At 30.4% G+C, this 21,419-nt stretch overlaps 1 protein-coding gene across 4 annotated transcripts in view; it reads right to left on the bottom strand.

Moving 5' to 3' along the window:
* The window catches only part of ABCB7 (ATP binding cassette subfamily B member 7), a 57,857-nt gene that overhangs the window by 13,050 nt on the left and 23,388 nt on the right, over positions 1 to 21,419 (bottom strand). For all 4 annotated transcript variants that reach the window (XM_076495925.1, XM_076495943.1, XM_076495933.1 and 1 more), the window contains 6 exons: positions 20,822 to 20,903; positions 20,042 to 20,130; positions 19,280 to 19,367; positions 12,695 to 12,869; positions 4,199 to 4,356; positions 2,630 to 2,793 (listed from right to left, as the gene is read on the bottom strand). In XM_076495925.1, coding sequence (XP_076352040.1) covers positions 2,630 to 2,793; positions 4,199 to 4,356; positions 12,695 to 12,869; positions 19,280 to 19,367; positions 20,042 to 20,130; positions 20,822 to 20,903 — 756 coding nt within the window. The remainder of the gene's footprint in view (positions 1 to 2,629; positions 2,794 to 4,198; positions 4,357 to 12,694; positions 12,870 to 19,279; positions 19,368 to 20,041; positions 20,131 to 20,821; positions 20,904 to 21,419) is intronic.

The raw sequence follows: 21,419 nt of genomic DNA, 5'->3' as shown, positions 1-21,419 counted from the left end.
TGTAGAGAGTTAGTGATATCATTGAGAAAATGGAAAGCAAAATATAAACATTTACCTTATATATATTTTTTACTATTTCCTAATTTTAATTATTTCATTGTGCATTGATGAATGTAGTTAGAGAGTTAGTGATATCGTTGAGAAAATGGAAAGCAAAATATAAACATTTACCTTATATATATTTTTTACTATTTCCTAATTTTAATTATTTCATTGTGCATTGATGAATGTAGTTAGAGAGTTAGTGATATCGTTGAGAAAATGGAAAGCAAAATATAAACATTTACCTTACAGAAAAACTCTTGATATTTATTTACAAATTTCTGGAGGTTATGTTAATGAAATATAAAAATTATAAAATGAAGAAAAGTATTTTTATACTTAAAATAAAAATCACCTTGTACTCAAACTATTCAGAGTTTGAGTGCAAATAACTATTGCAGGTGAATAACATATCTTTATTTGAATTTGTTACTAAAATAATTTTGTTCCTTCTGTACAAGTTTCTTATAGTCTTTAATAAAATATTACCGGATTTTGTGAGTACATCTCTGAGTACTCTATGTAGTGTTGTATAAATGTCCTTCCCCAGTCGAGCAGATGTGAAATACATCCACCCATTGCAAAAGGGTTAATAGAAGTTTTAATTGACATAAGTAAGTATTTTAATTATATTCATAGTTAAAACATTGAACAGCCATTCTCTGAACAAAGAACCTTACAATAAGATACATTCAAGTAAATATTCTACCTCAAGTTTCACATTTGCAAAGCACTTTTTGTCTGGGTGTTCATTTATACTGGCAACACAAAAAATCTCTACACTGCACTGAAAACAAACTTAGATAAGATCATGGCAGAACAAAAGAAAGCTGTTCACAAAATATTTTTAAAACAAATACAGAAGAAGCTAAGCATACTAAGATTTGGTGACAGTTAAGGCTGTATAATACGACCACAGCTACAAAATAGCTTTTATTACAGTTACTTAAAACTGAATGACATAATCATAAACTGGAGCCTCTAGCAATCACACTGAAAAATTTAGACAAAGCCATTGCCAAAATTTGGATTATTTTTCACTGTTGTTTAAAACTGTGACTCATCCAAGACTATGACTTCTCAGAGCTGCTACAACTACATTTTTCAAAATTTATAATAAAAAATACAAAGTATCATCAGTCTACTGCAAAGTTTTATTTGCATCCTTTTTCAAAAAGAGAAAATAATACAATTTATATCATAGTAAAAAATAACAAACTGAGAATTATAATTTAAAGAACTTGTAAGTATGCCTAAATTGCTTGTTTCTCATTTTTTGTCAAGAAAAAGTAAAACAAAAAAGTGCAAATTACACTCTAGCTCTAAAACCTTGATACATCTGGTTTATTACTTCTAACTTATTTACCTTCTAAACAGGTTAAGAAGGTTGTGTCATAGACAAAACTTTCTAAAAAAATGTTTTTCTTTTTTTTACAAATTTTTCAAACTGTAAAAAATACAATCTTTTAGTAACTCTAAACTATGACTATGGCATGTAAATCATCTAAATACAGTTTATGTTTATATTATTCTATTTTTTACTTAGCAAAAACAGTTAATAAAATTCTAAAGTCATCCCATCTTCATGTTATTCTTAATTAGTTTGATTTCTTGAAAACATTTTGTTATTTATCTAATATTTTTTAGTGGTAAGTTTGCATGTTTCAGTTCCATTTCTTATTTTACAGGTTTTTTTGTTTTTGTTTTTTTTCTTTTCTTCCAGATAAGTACAGTAAAGTGCCTTTACTTTCTGGGCACTCTCCATACCCCTTCAGTTACAAGTATATTCAGTAAAACCCATATATATTGATATCTTTTGTAAGATATAGCATTCTTACAGTGTCTTTGGGATATTTCTTTGATATAATGGAGTCACTGGCTGAAAAAACATACTGGTAACTAAAGCACTACTACTATCCAAAAAAGTAAGAAATGTTTAATCTGCTGATACAGATTCTTGCACTTGAAGTAATCTAACCTGCTGCATCATTTTTTACCTTTTGATTTTCTACATGTTACTGAGTTATGCAGGTTTCAAGGAATTCCATCCTTCATTTCTAGCCCTAGGCTTCAAATCTGTTTTTAAGTATTTTAAATAACTGATGTCAACCGAATAATTCAGAAGAATTATTTAGTATAATCAAAACTACACATTTTTTAAATTCTTACATCTATGTAGTATTACTGTTATTGAAAAACATTTCAAAACAACACAAATACATTTTAATACTCTCCAACACTCTAACTGCAGAACCTTCTGAAGCTGAAAATCACAAAATGGAGAAGAAAATATTAAATATCTACAACACTATACGAGCCACAAAATTAAACCAGTGCCCTTTACAACTTGATGGCAATATAACAATCACAGTAGAAACCTATAAAATTTCTATAACTGTTGTGACTTGTAAAAACCAAGTTATAATATGTAAATTAATACAATGAAAGTTACACTTGGCTAAATACACTGGTACTTAATGCAAGTTGATAATATTCAGACACAAAATGGAGGTTAAATTTATCTGAATATTTTGTCCCTTGAAATACTTTCAAATTATAGTAACAATAAAATGAAATATAGCCTTACCCAGATCCGCTACCTCCAACCAGAGCTACCTTTTTTCCTGTAGGAACTGTAAAGCTAAGATTATTCAAGATGGTTTGACCTTTCACATATTCAAAACATATATCTTCAAAAGTAACTGTAGCCTGTGTTGGAGTCACCTGAAGAATTGGAGCCTGAAGTTTTGTCTGGAGAATGTAAAATGTTTTTTTTCCTTTAGTTAAACTAAAAGCAGGCAAAAGGTAAAAAACACAACAGAATTGAATATATGATACCCAATCCTCAAGTTATCTTTACCATTTGGCTTTATATGTGTACCTGTATATATTAGATGTACTTCCACAGGGTTCCAGAAATTGTTCTTTTTCAAAAGTAACTAAAGTTAAGTTAAAAAGTAACAAATAATTTTATTTTTTGAAGTTCATATATCATGCTATGTTGTAATCTACAGATTACATAATTCTTCTTTTAATTCATGGCATGCATGTTTAAATGCCACCTCAACAGTACAAATTACAATGTAAAGCATCCCTCATGTGACTTTTATTTTAGTGTCTACTGACTAGCAGACAAATAACACACTACTGTATAGTGGTAAGAGTGCTTAAAACAGGTGACCCCCTAAAAGTTACCTTTGGCCTCCCTTCAGAAAAATAAATCATCATCATCACCACTGCCTTAAAATGTTTGTTCGATTTGTATCAAACCAATGCAATGATTGTAACTGTTATACATTTACTGCATTGAAGCCTGATGAAAGTCCTTGTTAAAATATTTATTTTGCAAAATTTGTTTTCAAAAATGTAAAATTAAATTTTTTGCATATAGTAATTTTCATCAATATATATAAGACTACATATTTAGGTTTAAACACAAGTGAAGCAACTACTCAAGTAAGATACAGTTAGATAAATGTTATCTATTTATTTTACTTTTAATTATATATATATAGCTTTCACAATTTCTACAAAGTGTATGACATCATTAGACCAGTAAAAATATTTTTTGTTATTCAAAAATGTGACTGTTTGAATGAAATAAATAAAGAACAAGCCATATAGCTGTACAACTACAAAAACTGGTTTAACTATTTAATACAAATTTCTATCTATGGGATGATTACTTATTTTGTGAATTGAGATAACATAAGACAAGATATTAAACACCCATAAATACTGAGTCACAGAATCTGTGTAGCCTGTAATATGTGAAACTTGTCTTTCAAGTCAATAGTGCACTTTCATTTCCTTACAAATTGTAAATTTTCTAAAAATAAAGCATACATTTCAGGTGTAGAAACATAAATTATTTTCTAGGAATGCAAATTCAGAAATGACAATATACTTTCTGTAAGGTGAAAAATTAAAGAATTTGTTTTGAAACTTGTCAGTTTTTAAGTAACTGAATATCCATAAACTTAAAACTTGCATATTTTCACTATTTCAAGCAAAATTACAGTTTTTAAATACGTTTCTAAACAGCATATTGAATTTTTTATAATAATTATAAACCAGCAGCTGTTCTGAAAACATCAACTAAAGCTTATGAGTTTATCAACATAAAGCTGCAGTAGCTGTAAATGGCTTTTCTAACCTCAATGTTTGGCTTGAGAGCCATCAGTTCAAACATTGTTTGCATATCTAAGAGAGACTGTCGAACTTCTCTGTAGACAGATCCCAGAAAGTTAAGTGGCAATGACAATTGAAATATCAAGCCATTAACCATCACTAGGTCTCCAACAGTCATAGTACCTGAATGACAAACAATATTAAAACAACAAGTAAGTAAAATACTGAAAGAAGTGGAAGCTAGTTTTAATTTATATTTTTAAGTCATGAACAAATCTTTATAAATTTGTAGTCAGATTTATTGTATATAGAAGAATTATTTTATGTGATTAGTTCTACAATGCTTGTTTAGTAATGCTAGAAGGTACACTAATGTCAGGCATACTGAAAGAAGTGGAAGCTAGTTTTAATTTATATTTTTAAGTCATGAACAAATCTTTATAAATTTGTACAAGTTTTTTAAAGTTCTAAGTTTGTGGAAATTGAGCTACAGCTTCTCTCAATTTCAGTAATTTAAACATCTGTCAGATACAACATTTCTTTGCTTTTGAGTATTTATAATTTAGTGTTAAGCATATGCCTGACATTAGTGTACTTTCTAGCATTACTAAACAAGCATTGTAAATTCATTTCATACTACCAGAATTTGTTACTACTAATCACATACATACATAATTCTGAATCTATATACAATAAATCTGACTGATGCTACTGTACTTTCTACTATTATCGATCAACATAAAAACGCTACTACAAAAGGCTCAGTAAAAATGCCATAAAGAAAAAAGAAACAAGTAAAAATATGGTTATAATTCCTATACAACTAGAAATCTTAATATGTAACTGATATCTTAATATGGCCTATACAATAATTAATTGTTCAATTATATGGGTCTTATTCCAGTATTTTTGGGACCAACAAATTAATTATTTGTTCATTACTGGTATTTAATAAGGTAATGACTGTTACTGTTATTTTCTACTTACCTTAGCTTCTAATTCCCATGAACAGTCAACTAGTCAAATCTACTTATATCTCACCTAAAGATAGGAGTTACACAAAAGAGCAATCATACACCACATATACAAACTATAATTTCACTGATCCTCAAAATGCCAGAGGGAGGGTTATGAAAGTTTTGGAAACAAGGAAATTTTATCTGAAAGACAAAATACTAGCAAAATCTACTGGTCCAATTTAAAAATTTGCCTCTCACTGTAACACTAGTTAATATTTTCCTAAACTGAAAATGTATTTTCAATAATACTTACCTTTGCTGACACTATAGCTGCTTCTTGATCTCCAGAGTTTACACTCTTTACCCATCTATGCATTGAGAATGCTTGTGTTGGTCGAGCACAACATGCGTATTGAAAAACAAACCAAAATGGACAAGTTATTATGTCAGTGACAAAATAATTTTTTTTTCTGTCTAATAAGGAAGTCTGATTTTATTTTGTGGCTTCTGAAAGGAGAATATGAGTATGTTGTTCTGTTAACTGATGGGATGGAGCCATAATGAGCCAGTTTTCCATATAATGATGAGTGTACAGGCCTAAGGAATGCTGTTGATGAGAAGATTCTCAAACATCTCTGCAAAAGCACTAAGGTGCTAAAGCAACAGTAAAAGGAAGAGCCAAGAGCTGTTGTACCTGGCCCTTGAGCATGAACCTGAGAAATATCTAAGAAGATCTTGCTATGGTAACATCAAACTTGGTCATTCATAGCCCTGATGCAAAGTGCCACAGTAGGGTGAGAAAAAAGTTCACAGTGAACCAATGAAGCTCTAAGAAGTGGTTGAGTCAAGATAGATTGATGATTGGATACCAATTTCCTGTCATTTTGGTTGCCATGAATAAATGACAATAAAATTCTAGAAGAACAGAACTGACCCTCTACTACCTTTTTGACTGACAACTCTTTTATGGTCTGGGAATACAACTCCACAATGAGTTGAGGTGAATAGGTAACAGGTTGAGAAGACGATGGTGAAGGTGATGTAAATTTAATGATCAACCCTGAAGCAAGAACCTGGAGTATCTCCAAGGGTCCATAGTGTAAGAACTATAAACTTTCAGAAAGTGATGTAACTGAGCACACATTGCTTCCCTGCCTCCAGGATAGTCACCAATGACAATGGCATTGGCCCACCCATGCAAAAGATCCTCAAAAATATGGATAGATGCTATTAGAACTGAGAGACCTGGGAACCAAAGTAGGAGGTTTGGAAACACTGCAGGCCAATATTCCTAAATTAGACTCAGAAAGACAAGTCAAGGACAAGAAAGACAAATGCAAATGTGCAGTATCAATTTGGAACTTTAATATTTCTAAACTGTCAGCAAATAACAATGGAACTAAGAAAAGGAGCTTTCCATAATTCTCCGAGGGCAGAAGATGGTAAACAACTCTTTCTAACAAAGCTTCTAAACTGAATAAATCCAAAAACAGATAACCAGGAGTCCAAAGGAAGAATGAAGGACAATCTGACTAAGGCAGAAATCAGTAAAACCCTCAACTCATCCTCAAATTGATAAGAGGAATGTTGATAAGCTTCAACAAAAGTTGAAATGAAGATAAATACCTCAAGACAGTTGTGAGTGTGAGATGAATATGAGAAAACTGTCACCTATGTAAAGTAATCATAGGTTCCAATCTAGACTCCCACAGATCCAAAAGGGATGTAAATCCACTGAGAATCTAAACAGGCCTCTTCTTGACAGTGAGAAGCCAAGTTACACTCATACAATGTGGGGGACAATGCATAGCTATCCCATTGTGTAACTGAGTGACAAATCTCTGAGAATGAACAGCAATATCAGGAGGAGAAAAAACCAAGCAATTACATGCCATCCTTTCTGCTAACAGAGAAGGAGTAGTGTCAAATGCAATAGAAGAAATCCCCTAAACCTCACAAACTCTATTAACCAACTGAAGTAAAAGAGTTGGAGGTGGCTGCTCAAAATGCTCCTCTGTTGAAGCTGCCCTAGTAAAAGAAGGAGCTAGAAAATGTGAAGCTAAATTCTTGTCAATCATTCCCAGGTCATTTGCAAATGCTGCTTCACAACTCTCTGTAGAGACACCCTCGGTCCTCACACATGCCTCCATCTCACTGCGAATCATATCCTAGAGAGCCTCAACTAAGAGAGAACACTCCCTTGGTTCTTGAAAAACACCTGATAGTTGAGGTGGAAGAAGAGGTCTGGTTGGCTCCTGTAGTAGAAACATCAACTCTGGAATACATACTTGTGCATAATTATTTTTTAAAAAATTATATAATGTACAATTATAAATGAAAAATAATGATAGAAATACTAACTGTGTTCTAATTCACAATGTAAATAAAGATAAACCAAATGTTGATAGAAATCCTTGCTGAATGCTTTGTTGAGAAAGAGAGATTAAATTATCAGGATGAGGTGCTTATATACAATGCCTAGATACAGGGTACATTGAAGTTGAGAGAGAAATTTGCCTAAGGCATTTGTGTGTGGTACAAAAGACTGAAGCAAACATTCTCAATGCACAGATGAGCAAAAAATGGAAAACCTGGAGATTGAGAAATAGCTAGTGTCAGTAGATGGTAAGTATGTTTTGGAAAATGTGCACACAAATCAAACTTTCAGTATTTTGTTTTTATTAAACAACAAATGGTAGTTGAAACTGTTGTGCTCAATCAGTTTGTATTAAAGAGGTGAAACTTAAAAGTACATATTTCAACCAAACAATATTCAACAGTAGGCAACAAACACAGTCAACTGCAACTGATGATTAATAATAATTTTTGCAACATAAAAACAAATACAAAAAACATAATTTTGTGCAAACATACTTTCCAAAACTAAAAATTATCAAATTTTGACACACAGGAAAAAATTATTCTTTCTTTCTTTTTTGTTCACATTTAACTTACATTTATATATACAATGTTATCATACTTTCTATTTTCATGTAAGTTGCACATTAGACTAATTATTTACATTTTAAATCAATTTGCCAGAATGCTGTATATGTATATTCATTCAAATTTGATTTTCAAAAGTCCCTGTTGCTTTTAAATCTATTCTTGCTCCCAATTCAATTATGCAAATTTACTTGCTGAAATATATTTAGGTATTGCATTATCCCTGTTTAGCTGTTTTGTTACTTGTTAATTTATTCTATAAACAGTATAGACAGACTATAAGGCTACTAGTGTAGAAGATTCACTTCAAAAAGTGACGTGATGAAGTGTTTTCAGTGTTCATATTTATAGAAAGGTCAGATATCACATTAATGAAGAATTCAGGATTTTATATACATAGGAAGTTTTGATTAAACAAACAAAAAACAACAACAGAGCACTGAGACTCTATAATGCAGATACAACAAGACCCACCAGTTCAAATTACCAAATGTTTGTATTATATTATGTAATATGAAAATATTCCACTGCTCCAAGCACACTCTTAAACAAAGAGTGCAAAGATTCAAATCCATATATCCAAAAACCATAGAACTTTTATTATAAACAGTTAATTGGCTTTTGTTAAATCAAGTCCCTCAGTTGAGAATCCAAAAGTTTTCATCAGAAAAAACTGACATTATCTAATCAGACTCTAAACTATCTCATTATTAGTTCCTTAACCGGTTTTAAACTTTGTAAGTTAAAGTTATAATAATTAAAACTTTTATACCAAAGAGTATATAGTAAAGTTATCTCAACCATGTTTGACCTACTTCAGTATTTTGGATCCACATGGTCAACAACGATTAATCTAAAGTACTATATTATTGTATGAAAAGATTATTTTTTGATGCAAAATGATACTTCAAATTTGGTGATAGTGTCACACAGCTAACTGTTAAAAAGTTAACACACTATCATTGTAAAATTAAAGCATTACAGCAACCAGCATGTAAAAGTTAAACAGTTGTACTCACAATGGTACAATATTTGTGAACAGACTTTCTTCTTTTATTCATATTCATTCCTCAATAATTTCAAATTTTGTAAAATGAAAATTAACTATCAAAATTTGTATTTTTAGAAAACTAATTGATGTTATTCTAATATTTATGTTGTTTAAATTTGGGTTACTTGTAAAATAATTAAAACATCAGGTTTCTACTATGGATAAGTACTCATATGCCCAATAAACATTATTATGAGTTACGACTATTCATTTCCCTTGGTTGGTTACAAAGTATTAAAGTATGTAGTGACAGATACAACACTTATGAGCCTAATGTTACCACAAACACATAAAAAAAATATTAGGTTATCTAGACTAAAACATCTGGAAAAATGCACACAGTATCACTGCAACAGAAGAGTGATAAATGAGTATTTACTGTTTCTAAACATCTGATAAAGCATGAGCTTAACATATAGCTTTAAAATACCCAATAACCCATATAAAATGTGTATGTTTGTGGTGTCCATATCTATCACTGTAGGTGGTGTGCTACAGTTTACATATGAACTTAGTAAATTGAAAAGGAACTATTTTAATATAATATGTGAAAACAAAAATATGCACTATGATTGAAAATCCAGATTTTAAAAAAAATGTGACAATTTTTAAGGGCTAAAGCAACCACTGACAATATATTCACATTCCAGATACAAGGTATATATATTCATTTATTCTGCAAACTTATAGTTGCTTGTTTGTTAGAAGTACAAAGCTATGCAATGGACTGTGCTCTGCCCAACACAAGTATCAAAACCAGTTTCTAGCATTATAAGCCCACAGATATATAGCTATGCAACTGGGTGTGAAACAAAAAAAGGGGAACAATTTTATATTTTTTACCTGTTTGAGTTGTTGCACAAATCTATGGAATCATCCTATAGTAGCACCTAATTATGAAGGCAGCTAATCAACAAAACACTCAATGCCAACTGTTGGGCTACTCTCATCTGATTGACTCTGACTCTTATAACTATTTGTCAAAATTGTTTTCAGTGTCAAATAATTCCAAACATTGCTTTTAGCTCTTTTGTTCACAAAAATCTTAGCCTTTCTTTTGCAAATCTGTCTTTTTTTAAGAGACATAACTCTGAAAAAATAATGTTGTATAGTCTCAAAGCCATAACTAGTATAAGCTATCTAACAGGAATTTAGCCTTTATAACAAACTAGCTTAAAACCAATTTTTGAAACAAATTTGTAACTTAATTTTTAAAACTCAAGATACTAATCTCTAACTATGAGTACAGACCGTTTGCTCTTACTAAAGGTACATTTCTCTTACTGATCCTGGTCCTATTACTCATAGTTTACTAATTTATGTTCAGCTCTTGCTTAAAGAAATTAACTACTTTCCTGGTTATTCCAAGTACATTCATGCCAAGTGGTCTTGTAAGTAATTAACTATTAGGTTGTCCAGAAATAAATGTCAGAATTCTCATGGTAACACATTTAAAAGCTGAATACTGAGCAACTTATCCTTGGTTTAATCCAATGTTTGTCACTTACAAGATATCTTAGTTGTCTGCTGTTTCAACTCTACTTGGAGTAAGTTTCACAACCCCCAAAGCAGCATAGACAAGAAGGACTTTCATCTGCTTTTCCTCTATGGCTTCAAACTTGGATGAGAGCTACCAAATCTACATGAAACATCAAGCAGGCATTTGGCCATGGATTTGTTACTGAACGTACAGCTTTCGACATGGAGATGAAAATCTTGAAGACCATGAACGTCATGAAAGGAAGCCATCCTTAGGTCAAAACACATTAAGGGAAGCAGTTGGAACAGACCCTCACATAACATTAAGTGAGCTTGCAGAAAAGCTAGGTACAAGAAAATCAAGCATTACCAACCACCTGAGTGCAATTAGAAAGACAAAAAAGTTAGGTAAGTGGGTCCTGTATGAGATGACTGAAGATCAACAAAATCAGCATTATGAGACCTGTCAAGAATGACACTCCAAAAATTGAACAAATTGGAAATCTAGGTTCTGCTTCATCCACCTTATTCCTCAGACCTTTCCACTACAGATTTTCATTTCTCCAAGCATTTTGACACCTTTTTGAACAATAAACACTTTCAAAACTAAATAGCTGCAGAAGAAGCTTTCAATGACAATTGTGTTTTTCTTATAGCAAAGCCACATCAGGCTATCTGCTGTGCCCCCTGAGGGGAATCAAACCCCTGCTTTTAGTGTTGTAATTCCATAGACTTACTGCTGTATTAGTGGGGGACCCAATGACAATTCAAACTCTGATTTCTACAGCAGGGACATAACCAGCATCATTACACATCAGCAAAAGTGTGTTGAAGCAAACAATTCTTATTTTGATTAAAGCATGCTTTACATCACTGGTTTATACTTTTCCAAACTTCACAGTTCAAAAATGGTATTTATTTCTGAACAACCTAAAACTAAGTCAGGAGGCTTGTACCCTGACAAAATTTCACCCAAGTACACTTATTGTTATAACTGAAATTTCACTTTATACTAATTTCATGTTTCTCGAACAGATGACAACACAAGCAGAAGTTTTGTAGAAAAAAGAGAAAGAGAAAGGATAAAAGACATTTTGTTCATTTATAAAATATCAGAAAAATCAATACATCACAATGCATTAAACTGGCAAAAAAAATATTACCAATGCATCAGTTTATTTGTCTCTAGTTTTATCCAAGGATGTTATATAATAATACACTCTCAGTTATGATATCTTACTGTTCTCAATCAAGTGCTGTAACATATTTGACAACATTTTACTTTCTACTATTATTAACTACATCTAGTAAATCTGTCTGAAATTGTTGTACTTTCTAGTATTTCCAATCACATGTTAAAAACTTATTTGACCCTAGTGTATTTTCAACTATCATCAACAAGTGTAATAAACATGTCTTTTTTTGATACTACCATATTTTTTAATTCTAATTTAGTGTTAGATGTATATTCTAGTATAATACTGCTGGACTTTTGTGTGTAAACAATGTAGTTTTAAATCTGTAAACTACTATGTTATTACTATCTATATAGTGTTACAAGCCTATCTGATGCTAAGGTAATTAAAAACTTTCAAACAGAAAATACTGTTAAAATTCTGGGTAATTCTAAAACTAAATCTTTTTCTGTACTATTACTGGTGGGATCCATAAATTACACCATGTTGAGCACTTATGTTTTGTCTGTTACAAAATCCACTGTAAATAACTGAGTAAAACTATTAATTTCTTGCATAAAATATTTTATAAGACTCCTGTAGTAACTAGTAGGATTATTTGTAATATTGATAGTACTTTTGTTTATATTTCTTGCATGATTCTTATGCTTCGTGGGACCATTTAACCACTGAAATAAAGGACTCACAAAAATATTTTACAAAATGTGTCTAAAAAGTTGAAATTTTAACCCCAGTAGTAGTTCTATTGTTAAAAGAAAATATAGTTATTACAAAACCTTGATCAACTTTTTTCTTCTTATAGTCACACTATTTTTGTAATTTCTGGTAAAATAAACCCATACAACATGTATATTTTTTAGAATACAAAACACCAAATTTTCAGTACATACCTGCTAGAATGCCTTTACTGGCCAGGATCATGACAGCAGCTAAAGAGCCACTGAATATAGCATTCTGTCCAAAGTTAAGTAGTGCAAGACTTGTTGTTGTTTTCAGAGATGCACGTTCATACTTAGTAAGGTAATAGTCGTATTGATTTGCTTCATACTCTTCATTGTTGAAATACTTGGTAGACAAAAAAGATATTCTATCTTTAAGAATAATACTTTTAAAAAAATTCTAAAATTCACAGTGTAATAGCATGTAAATATTTCAATAAAGATGCATGGCGTAACATTTCATACCATATAAACTGTTTACTGATAACGTTAAATACTCTTCTGTAAATTTTTAATCATAAAATATAGCTGTTTCACTGATCACAGAAACAAATCTACTGTCTTTTTCATGCACTTCCAGTTTAAAATTGTTTAAATGAAACATATCAGTACAAGATTCAAACTTTGTGATGAGTAGAAGTGAATTTAATCAAAATTGTTGTGCAATAAAACCAGAGTTACAACTAAAATTAATTTTACTTTATTTGCCAAACCATTGTGCCACAAAAACCATAGGACTATGAGTAATACGTAACCTAATTTGTTAATTAAATTTGATGAAATATAGTAATGTTTAACAAGTGGCTACAGGTCCAATTCCAAATTCTACTTATATAAACTTCACTGTTTTTACTTTCACCGAATTGAAACTACACACTATTTGTTTCAAATCCAATATCTAGACAATCATTGCTCATAATGCTTGTTAAACTCATGTAAGATTTAATCAATGTATACTTGGGAAAGCTACTTTCTTCATTAGCAAAATTTATGTGCAAAGTGAGCAGAATTCTCAAAGAGATAGATACTTTCAGAAACAATGATACTAATTCAATCATCCAAACGTATCACAACACATTTTTAGAGTTGTGTTTGTCACACTCTGTGTACTGGTTTGTAATTCATCACACACATATTTATCGCAATAACATAAATACCTTATCATTTGATAAGCTAATTTTGAAATAAGTGTTTCAACATATTCCTTGGGAAATCAGCAATGGTCAAGAAAACTGAAATAATTACATATGTTTCTGTAGCTGCTAAAACATCTCTTTTTCTGATGCAATTATTATATTAAGAATTTTTTTTCTGTTGAACAATGATAGGCTCAATACACCCTTTGTATCAAAAATGTCTTTTTTTGGAGAAAATCTGCTGTTCCTTTTTTGAGGAAATTTTACATTGACTATCATATATTCTGCAAACTCTCTTCCATTCACCATAGCTTTTAAAGGTTTTTCATCATTCATGTTCTGATGAAATAAATCTTTTGTTCTATGAAATGGTAGAATAGTTCAAGGTATGCCAGAATCCCTATTCTACAACTATCTGCTGGTGAGGTTGGTCTCTTACAGCAAATCATGTAATGTCACAACAATAGCCACAGATATGAAATTAAATGCATATTTTAGCAAAAACTGCCTTTTCTTTGGAATAAATAGAACAATATTTTATGCACTGGCTCTGTGAGAGTCTTGTAATCTACAACAGACAATGAAGGCCTCTCCTTATAGGTAGGAGTATATGAATAATATTAATTCTATTCAGTGGCTTCATATTTAACTGAAAATTATGTTGTGGCAATACTACCTAATGATAAGTTGAAAAGAATAAGAAAAACGAAACATATGTATGGCCACTGTTATCTGTTTAATGCAGCTTACACTTAAAGTAGTCAAGTTACTAATATTTGCCATTTCTAAAACTAAGCAACAAGTAACTGAATCCTCTTGGAGAGCAATTGAACCAGCTTGTGCCAAATGTCCTTTTCCAAAATAGTGCTTACTAATTGTCTTGATGGTAATATTTCATGACAGGATCAAATGTTGCCACATATTCAATAAATACCAGGAAACCTTCATTTCAAAACGTGAACAGCTTATTATGACTTCTATGAACTCTCACCATCATTCAAGTACAGCCAGACAATGTTATTTTAATAACAAGGTGCAAAATTTATGTCTTGTTTAATTTTCAAATATGCAGAATTAAAAGTACTGATAAAATTTTCCAGTCTTCTGTTTGTTTGATACTGCCAAATAGTTAGCAATCCCAAACATTTTCAGTAAAAGCAAAACACTAAACTGTGTATGACTTAGCATTGAACAATTTATACCATTACTCCTTCTCCAATGAAAAGTCATCATGCATCATCTTGGTTATCTTACGAAAAGTCTATTTTTGCAGTTGTAGTCAATCCATTTCAACCTACAGCTGTAACATTTTTGAGTGGGATCTTTAAAACAACACCTATATTTTCTTTTTTGTCTGTTTCTTCTGTTTAGAATTGTTTGTCACAAGAAGTTGTGGTGTAGGAAGTTAATAATAAACTTTCCACTATATTGTTGTCTTATTATAATAAGTCTCCTCTCTTAATCTGTCAAACTGTAAACCCATAGGCAGTGTTGTTTTGTTTTCAAAATCTTTCTCTTGTATGACTTCCCTATTATGATATAAACACCAGAAAAATTGTGCCTCACAACAGCCATATTCTTCTTTATTTTATATGCAAGCACACATACACACACATATACTACTCTGGATACATCTGCATTCAACAACAAAGTAACTCCCTTATTATTCTAGTTTTGTACAACCATAAATGTATAATTTCAACCAAAAAAATTTTGATTCCTGTTTGTACTTACAAATACATCCCAACTTGCTTTAAATCTGTAACATAATACTTTCTATGAAATATAAGTTATACAGCTCCATTTTCAAAACATTTTGAAAATTTTGAGTACATTCTAGAAACAGTTTGAGCTATTATATAAGCCAGGCCTCAACAAATATTTTCAGATCTTAGAGCTAGCCCAAAAACTTGGGAGCCAGGCATTCTTAGCCTAAGTTCTCTACCATTTGTACTGTGAAATGGAGGCTACACAAGTTCCTCGGTTATCTGTGCCTCTGTTATGCTCGATCATCTGCAGTTTTCTTTTCCTCCAGATTTTCTCAAAATAATTATGCCAGCACAATTCTTCACAACAATTTACATCTTTCAGAAAAACTTTCATTCATAAATTAATTTTGGTTCTAAAAATTCAGGTATTGTATGATATCCAGAGTTTCATGTGCATTCAAATTGTAAGTCGGCTGATTCAAGCCTAGCCTTGCCTCTTTTATGTTTAGCTGTTAAGGCAGAAACACAAAATATTTGTACCTTCATTAACTTTATTTGATTAAAGATTAAAAACATAGTATACGAGAACATACAAAATACACATTAAGATTTCACTCAACCTCAATTGTCATCCACTGTTCTATGGTGAACAGCAGGTGTCCTTCAACCACAGATGCATTTTCAGGTTGTGTTGGGGTGTTGCCCAGTTACACACTGTCCTTTTCCATACAAATAATTTAGATCTTCCATCTGTTTTAAAAAAGACTTTTTCATAATAATTCCCAAGCACAGATTTGTGCCAATGTTTGACTTATTTTTCACAGCTGTTGATAGGGTGTGAATGCATTTGTATCTATAGCAGAAAAAATGCCAAAATTTAGGAGTTATTTAAACCAATGCTAGTGAATAAATTCGATTAAAATGAAAATGGACAATTAAAAGGAACTATTATAAGAGAAAAAATGGAATTGGACTCGTGTAACTCAGGAATTTCTGAGAAATTGAGTGTGATCGAGTGACTGACCAACCAACCATTGGCTTTTTATGATTATGACTGAAATGACTTTGATAATTTTTCATGGTGATGTGATTAAGAGACAGCAAAAAAATTATAATCTAAAACAAAGAACTTAAATAGTAAAATAAAAATCTCTGCCTATACGGGCTCAGTCAATTTGACCAACCATGTGGCCTTTTGTACTCATTTAAAAGTCTTTATAGATTTAATACTTCTGATTTCAAATATAGCTTCACAATATTTAGCACTCTTTCACATACAAAAAATTCAATTTTTTTATTTGGTGAAATACTTTTAACAAACTAAGATAAAGATCTGTCCAAGAATATACAGAGTATTTGTTTTAAATAGTTCACATGCAAAATAATTTTCACGTTAAGATTAAAAATACTTTTCACCATCTTAAAACCCTCAAATTTCCTTTAGATAACCTGTAAAACCTCCTAAATACATTTCAAACATTTTTCCCCAATAAAACTTTATATTTCATCTGTTATTTTCTCTACCCTAACTCAAAACAGGTTCAGTCAATTTGACTAACCATACAACAACCAAAAACAAATTCAAAATAGATATAAATGACCATCTTTCTTCCTTTTAACCCCATATACCCTGGTATTTTTATTACACATAACACAAAGTTTTAGTGTCTTATATTCAAAATTTTATTAAACTACTTTTTGTTTATGTTATTCCAATTAGAATAGCATAAAACCTTAGCTAATAATACATATTTTAATAGTATTTAAGTATTATGTTCTTAATTCTACACGATAATATTTTTAAAAAATCCTGAATTTCCCCTAGTGTGACACATTTTATCTTGGAATGTCATAATCCCGATTTTATCAATCACCCCTTGAAAAAGTACAAAATCAAAAGTAAATTACTCTCTATTAAACCCTCATTGCTCAGATAAACCACATTTGTTATATTCTTCAACTCTGTTTGGTTACAAAGCTGTTGAATAGAAAATCAGACCTATGCTGCTACACTCACTCGTCACATCCTCTCTTTTATAATTCATTAAAAGTTCACTCTTATGTTTAATTATACATCGCTTGTAAACAATAGACACTTGATGTTTTCATCTATCAAATGACTTATTGTATAACACTGTGTTCTGAATTGATAAGAATCAATTGCCCGTATAATACAACTTTGGTTCCTGCAGGAACCACAATGGCAAGCTTGAATGAATTTTTAATGGCTCTTGCCATGTAGTTAGAAAACCAGGGAAATTTTAAGAGTTAGGAGAAATTGTCTGCTTTTTGTTTGTTATTAGTCTATGGTTTTTGGTGCATTATTTAATGCACTAATTCCATTAGTATACAATTCGTAGACTTAAGTGTCTTAACAATCAACAACAAGAAAAAAGAAGATTAAGTAATTTATTTCTTGTTTTCCATGTTTGTTATTTATTTATTGTTATAAAAGTAACTAAAATGTAAAAATAGAAATCATTTTAGGTTAGTTAAGATTAGATTAAATAAAATAAACAACAATAAAAATTGTTTTGCAAGGCAAGCATGTGAGCACCAAGTAAGTATAATGTAGTTCAACAGCACAATTTGAGCTGAACCAGCTTCAAGTGATTTAAAATTTATTACAGTGCACGTAGTAGTTAAACATGGTTTAAAGGAGCAATAAAACAGTAAAATTCAATTATAAATACATGTATAATATTATGAGCTTAATGTAACTTAATACCTCAGTTACTTCTGTTTATGTTATCCAAAATTTTTGCTTTCTAGTGTCTATTTATTTACTTTCACTGCAATGAGTGTATGTTAATGACCAAGATATTAATAACCACTTGACAGTATTGTCTGAACTAACTGCGTCAAGTCCATCTGAGTATAAACACAATCATTGATTTATTGAAAGGAGAGAACAAAAAAAAAAAAAAAATTAGTAATGTGTTTTACAACTGGAGCACTTAATTCCCAAAGAAATATGAAGAACAGCTGAATCCAATCATTAAAATCATAGAAACAATTTAGGACTCAATTCATGTGAAAATAGTTTTGAGCTTCCAAGAATCTAAACAAAACTAGACTTGTGTCTATTTAATATAACCCTGTGGATGAATAAAATGGGAGAAAATACTAGGTGCCACAATGAAATTTTTAGTCATTATGAGAACCTTGCACCCAGGATTTGTTGAGGCCTGATATAAGCCAAAAAACAACTTCACTTGTCATTGTTTATTGTGTGGTTAAGTAGAAACTCCATTAATGCTGACTGTATTACCCATCTCATAATAAACCAAACATTTTGTGAATGAAGTTGAAAAAATAATTGAAGTTAAGTAAGTGATGCTTTGTTTGAGCCAGAATCTAAATCTGAAGTACCAATGTAAGAGATGGCAGCAAAATGATGGTCAAGATGATGGTGATACAATTTCAATAATAGTTGGTTTTTACTGTGACTACCAACTGTAGATATGTTCAACTTGACAACAGAAGAAATATTATAAACCATGGCAGTTAATTAATCTGCAAGGCATTATTATTTTCAGTATTACAAAAGCATTATTATATAGCAAATCACGAAAAAAATGGTTTTATTTCACCACATTTCATACTGTGAAAGTAAAGTACAACATTTTCAACATGTTTTATCATGAAAACACAGGTCTTTAAAGAATAACATGTAGCCTTTTTAATCAAGGTAGATTATAAAATACAATATACAATTTCACTCTTCTTAATTATACAAACACTCAACCTATGTGCAATGATAATTACTCTCACAGTTGAAATAAGCCAGACAAAGAGAATGTATAATTACTGTTCCAGAAGTAAAATTAAGAATAAAGGCAAGTAATTACTTTCAGTACTTTATATTTTATCTCAGAACTAAACATTAATCAAAGAAATAGAATAATTACTTTAACTGTTTCATAGTTGATGAGAGAATCTACAGCTTTAGCTCCTGCCTGAGTTTCAGCTTTATTCATCTCTAATCTAAATCTTGTTCTGCAAAGACAGTAACACAGTTACAAATTACTATAGCAATAACATAACAATTCAAGAAATGTTTTTTTAATGTAAACTATTTTAAGGTGAAATCACAAATTAATGGTAAACTGATTTACTATCTTAAATCACACATTATTCAATTAAGGTTGAGAGATGGAAAATTTTCCTGTAAAGAAGTTAATATATTGCAGTTAAAAATTTTTTTTGACAACCATGGAAACAGCAGTAATAGGGTAACTTTTAGGAACAACATTCTCCTTTTTTCTGTATCATAATTTGGAGCACTGGTTTTGCAGTCCAAACTGCTCATGCATAACTGTAATTGCTATTTATTGGCAGGAGGTAATCATAAGTAAACAATATAATAGAATGCAAATAACAGATAATCCAATTTTGGTAAAGGCTCGTTTCCTTTCTAAAACTCCTTAGATGAGTAGTTTATTGCAACACATAGAAAAACTTTGAAATTCTTTTTCAAAATTACTGTTCAGTTACACCAAATTTGTATTTGAATAATAATTAGTTTCTTAGCATTTTAAATTGTATACAGCCTATAATGCTACAGTTTTCATATTTCAGTTGAAAAATAATAAGCAACCATCTCTAAAAAAACTTCATCAAAGCTTTTTAAAAAAAAATTAAAATATTTTCAAGGAAATTGATTTACTTACCTCCAACTTGTAACAGCAAAAGTGTATGTAGCATAAGTTCCAATACATCCTAGTGTGACCAATGCAAATTTCCCACCAAATTTATAATACTAACAAAAACAACAAATTATTAGGTTAAAAAGAAAACAAATGAAAACACACACACAGAACTGTACAAAACAGCATATAATGAAAATACTATGTATAATAATTTCTAATATGTGTAGATATATACACAATACATATATATAGTGGAAATCAGAATACGAATTCAACATTGTAAATATACTGCATCTAAACAGTTTTATGTTTTCCAACTTAATATGGAGAAAATGGTTAAATTATAAATCTAACAATCTAGAAATCTTCAATTAGTTCATAGTTTTTCATAGTGTCATAAAAGTTATCAAATTAAAGAAGTTATATATTTCCTGAACACATAAAAAGCATAATAATTTTTGGGTCATAATGCAAAGTGTTTAATCTTAACATCCAAAAGAAATATCTTAATAAAATTGAGTACCTTTCAAAATCTAATCTGCATTTCAAAAATAAGTAATGAATTAATTTACTTGATTTAAAAACCATTGAAATATTAATAATTTTAATGTATATTTTTCTTTATTTTGAATAATACCCTTCACTAGAATTTAACATAATTAGTCAATATATAATCACACAATTAAAATCCAAAGGCAAGTTTTTTTTACACTTGCCATTTTTAATTATTCATTGTTTCTAGACTGTATATTTATTCAATTTTCACAGATATGTTCAACATATTTGTTCTGTTTACTTAACCAATATAGTGCTGACTAAAGTCACTTCAAAAATTGTTGGGACCACATTGAAGACCAGAGCTGAGAGAACAAAGTTGATTCCCCTGTTTTAAAGATTAATTGGAATGAATACTTATGTACAATGACAAGCAAAATATTATGTTTTGCAAAAGTTAAACAGTAAATTCATGGCAGACATCATTCAAGCCAGCCTTTCCCAAAGTGTGAGACAAGCCCTCCCCCCACAGAGTGCTATTGATCCATTGGGGGGGAGGAATGATTACAGTTAATACTTCAAATAATGTAAAATTAAGTTTTTTAATACATATTTTTTTTATAAATGAACTCAATAAGTAAGAAAAACAAACTACAAAACATACAACATTTTAAAGTGTATTCATGGATGGCAAAAGTTTGGAAAATGCTGATCTGGGCTAAGACTTTCTAATCCTTTATTTCATCAGACTGCTTAAATAAACTTAGTGCAAAAAGAAAATTAATGACATTTTAATTCAAAAGTACAGTTCAAACAATACTGTATTTTGTCTTTCTGCAATGCATTCCCTCATACAGTAAAACATAAAATATTAATACTTACATTGTGTTACTTGCCCTAACAC

Source organism: Tachypleus tridentatus, chromosome 1, assembly GCF_004210375.1.
Source record: "Tachypleus tridentatus isolate NWPU-2018 chromosome 1, ASM421037v1, whole genome shotgun sequence".
NCBI lineage: Eukaryota > Metazoa > Arthropoda > Merostomata > Xiphosura > Limulidae > Tachypleus > Tachypleus tridentatus.
This window is presented reverse-complemented; position numbering and strand designations above follow the sequence as displayed.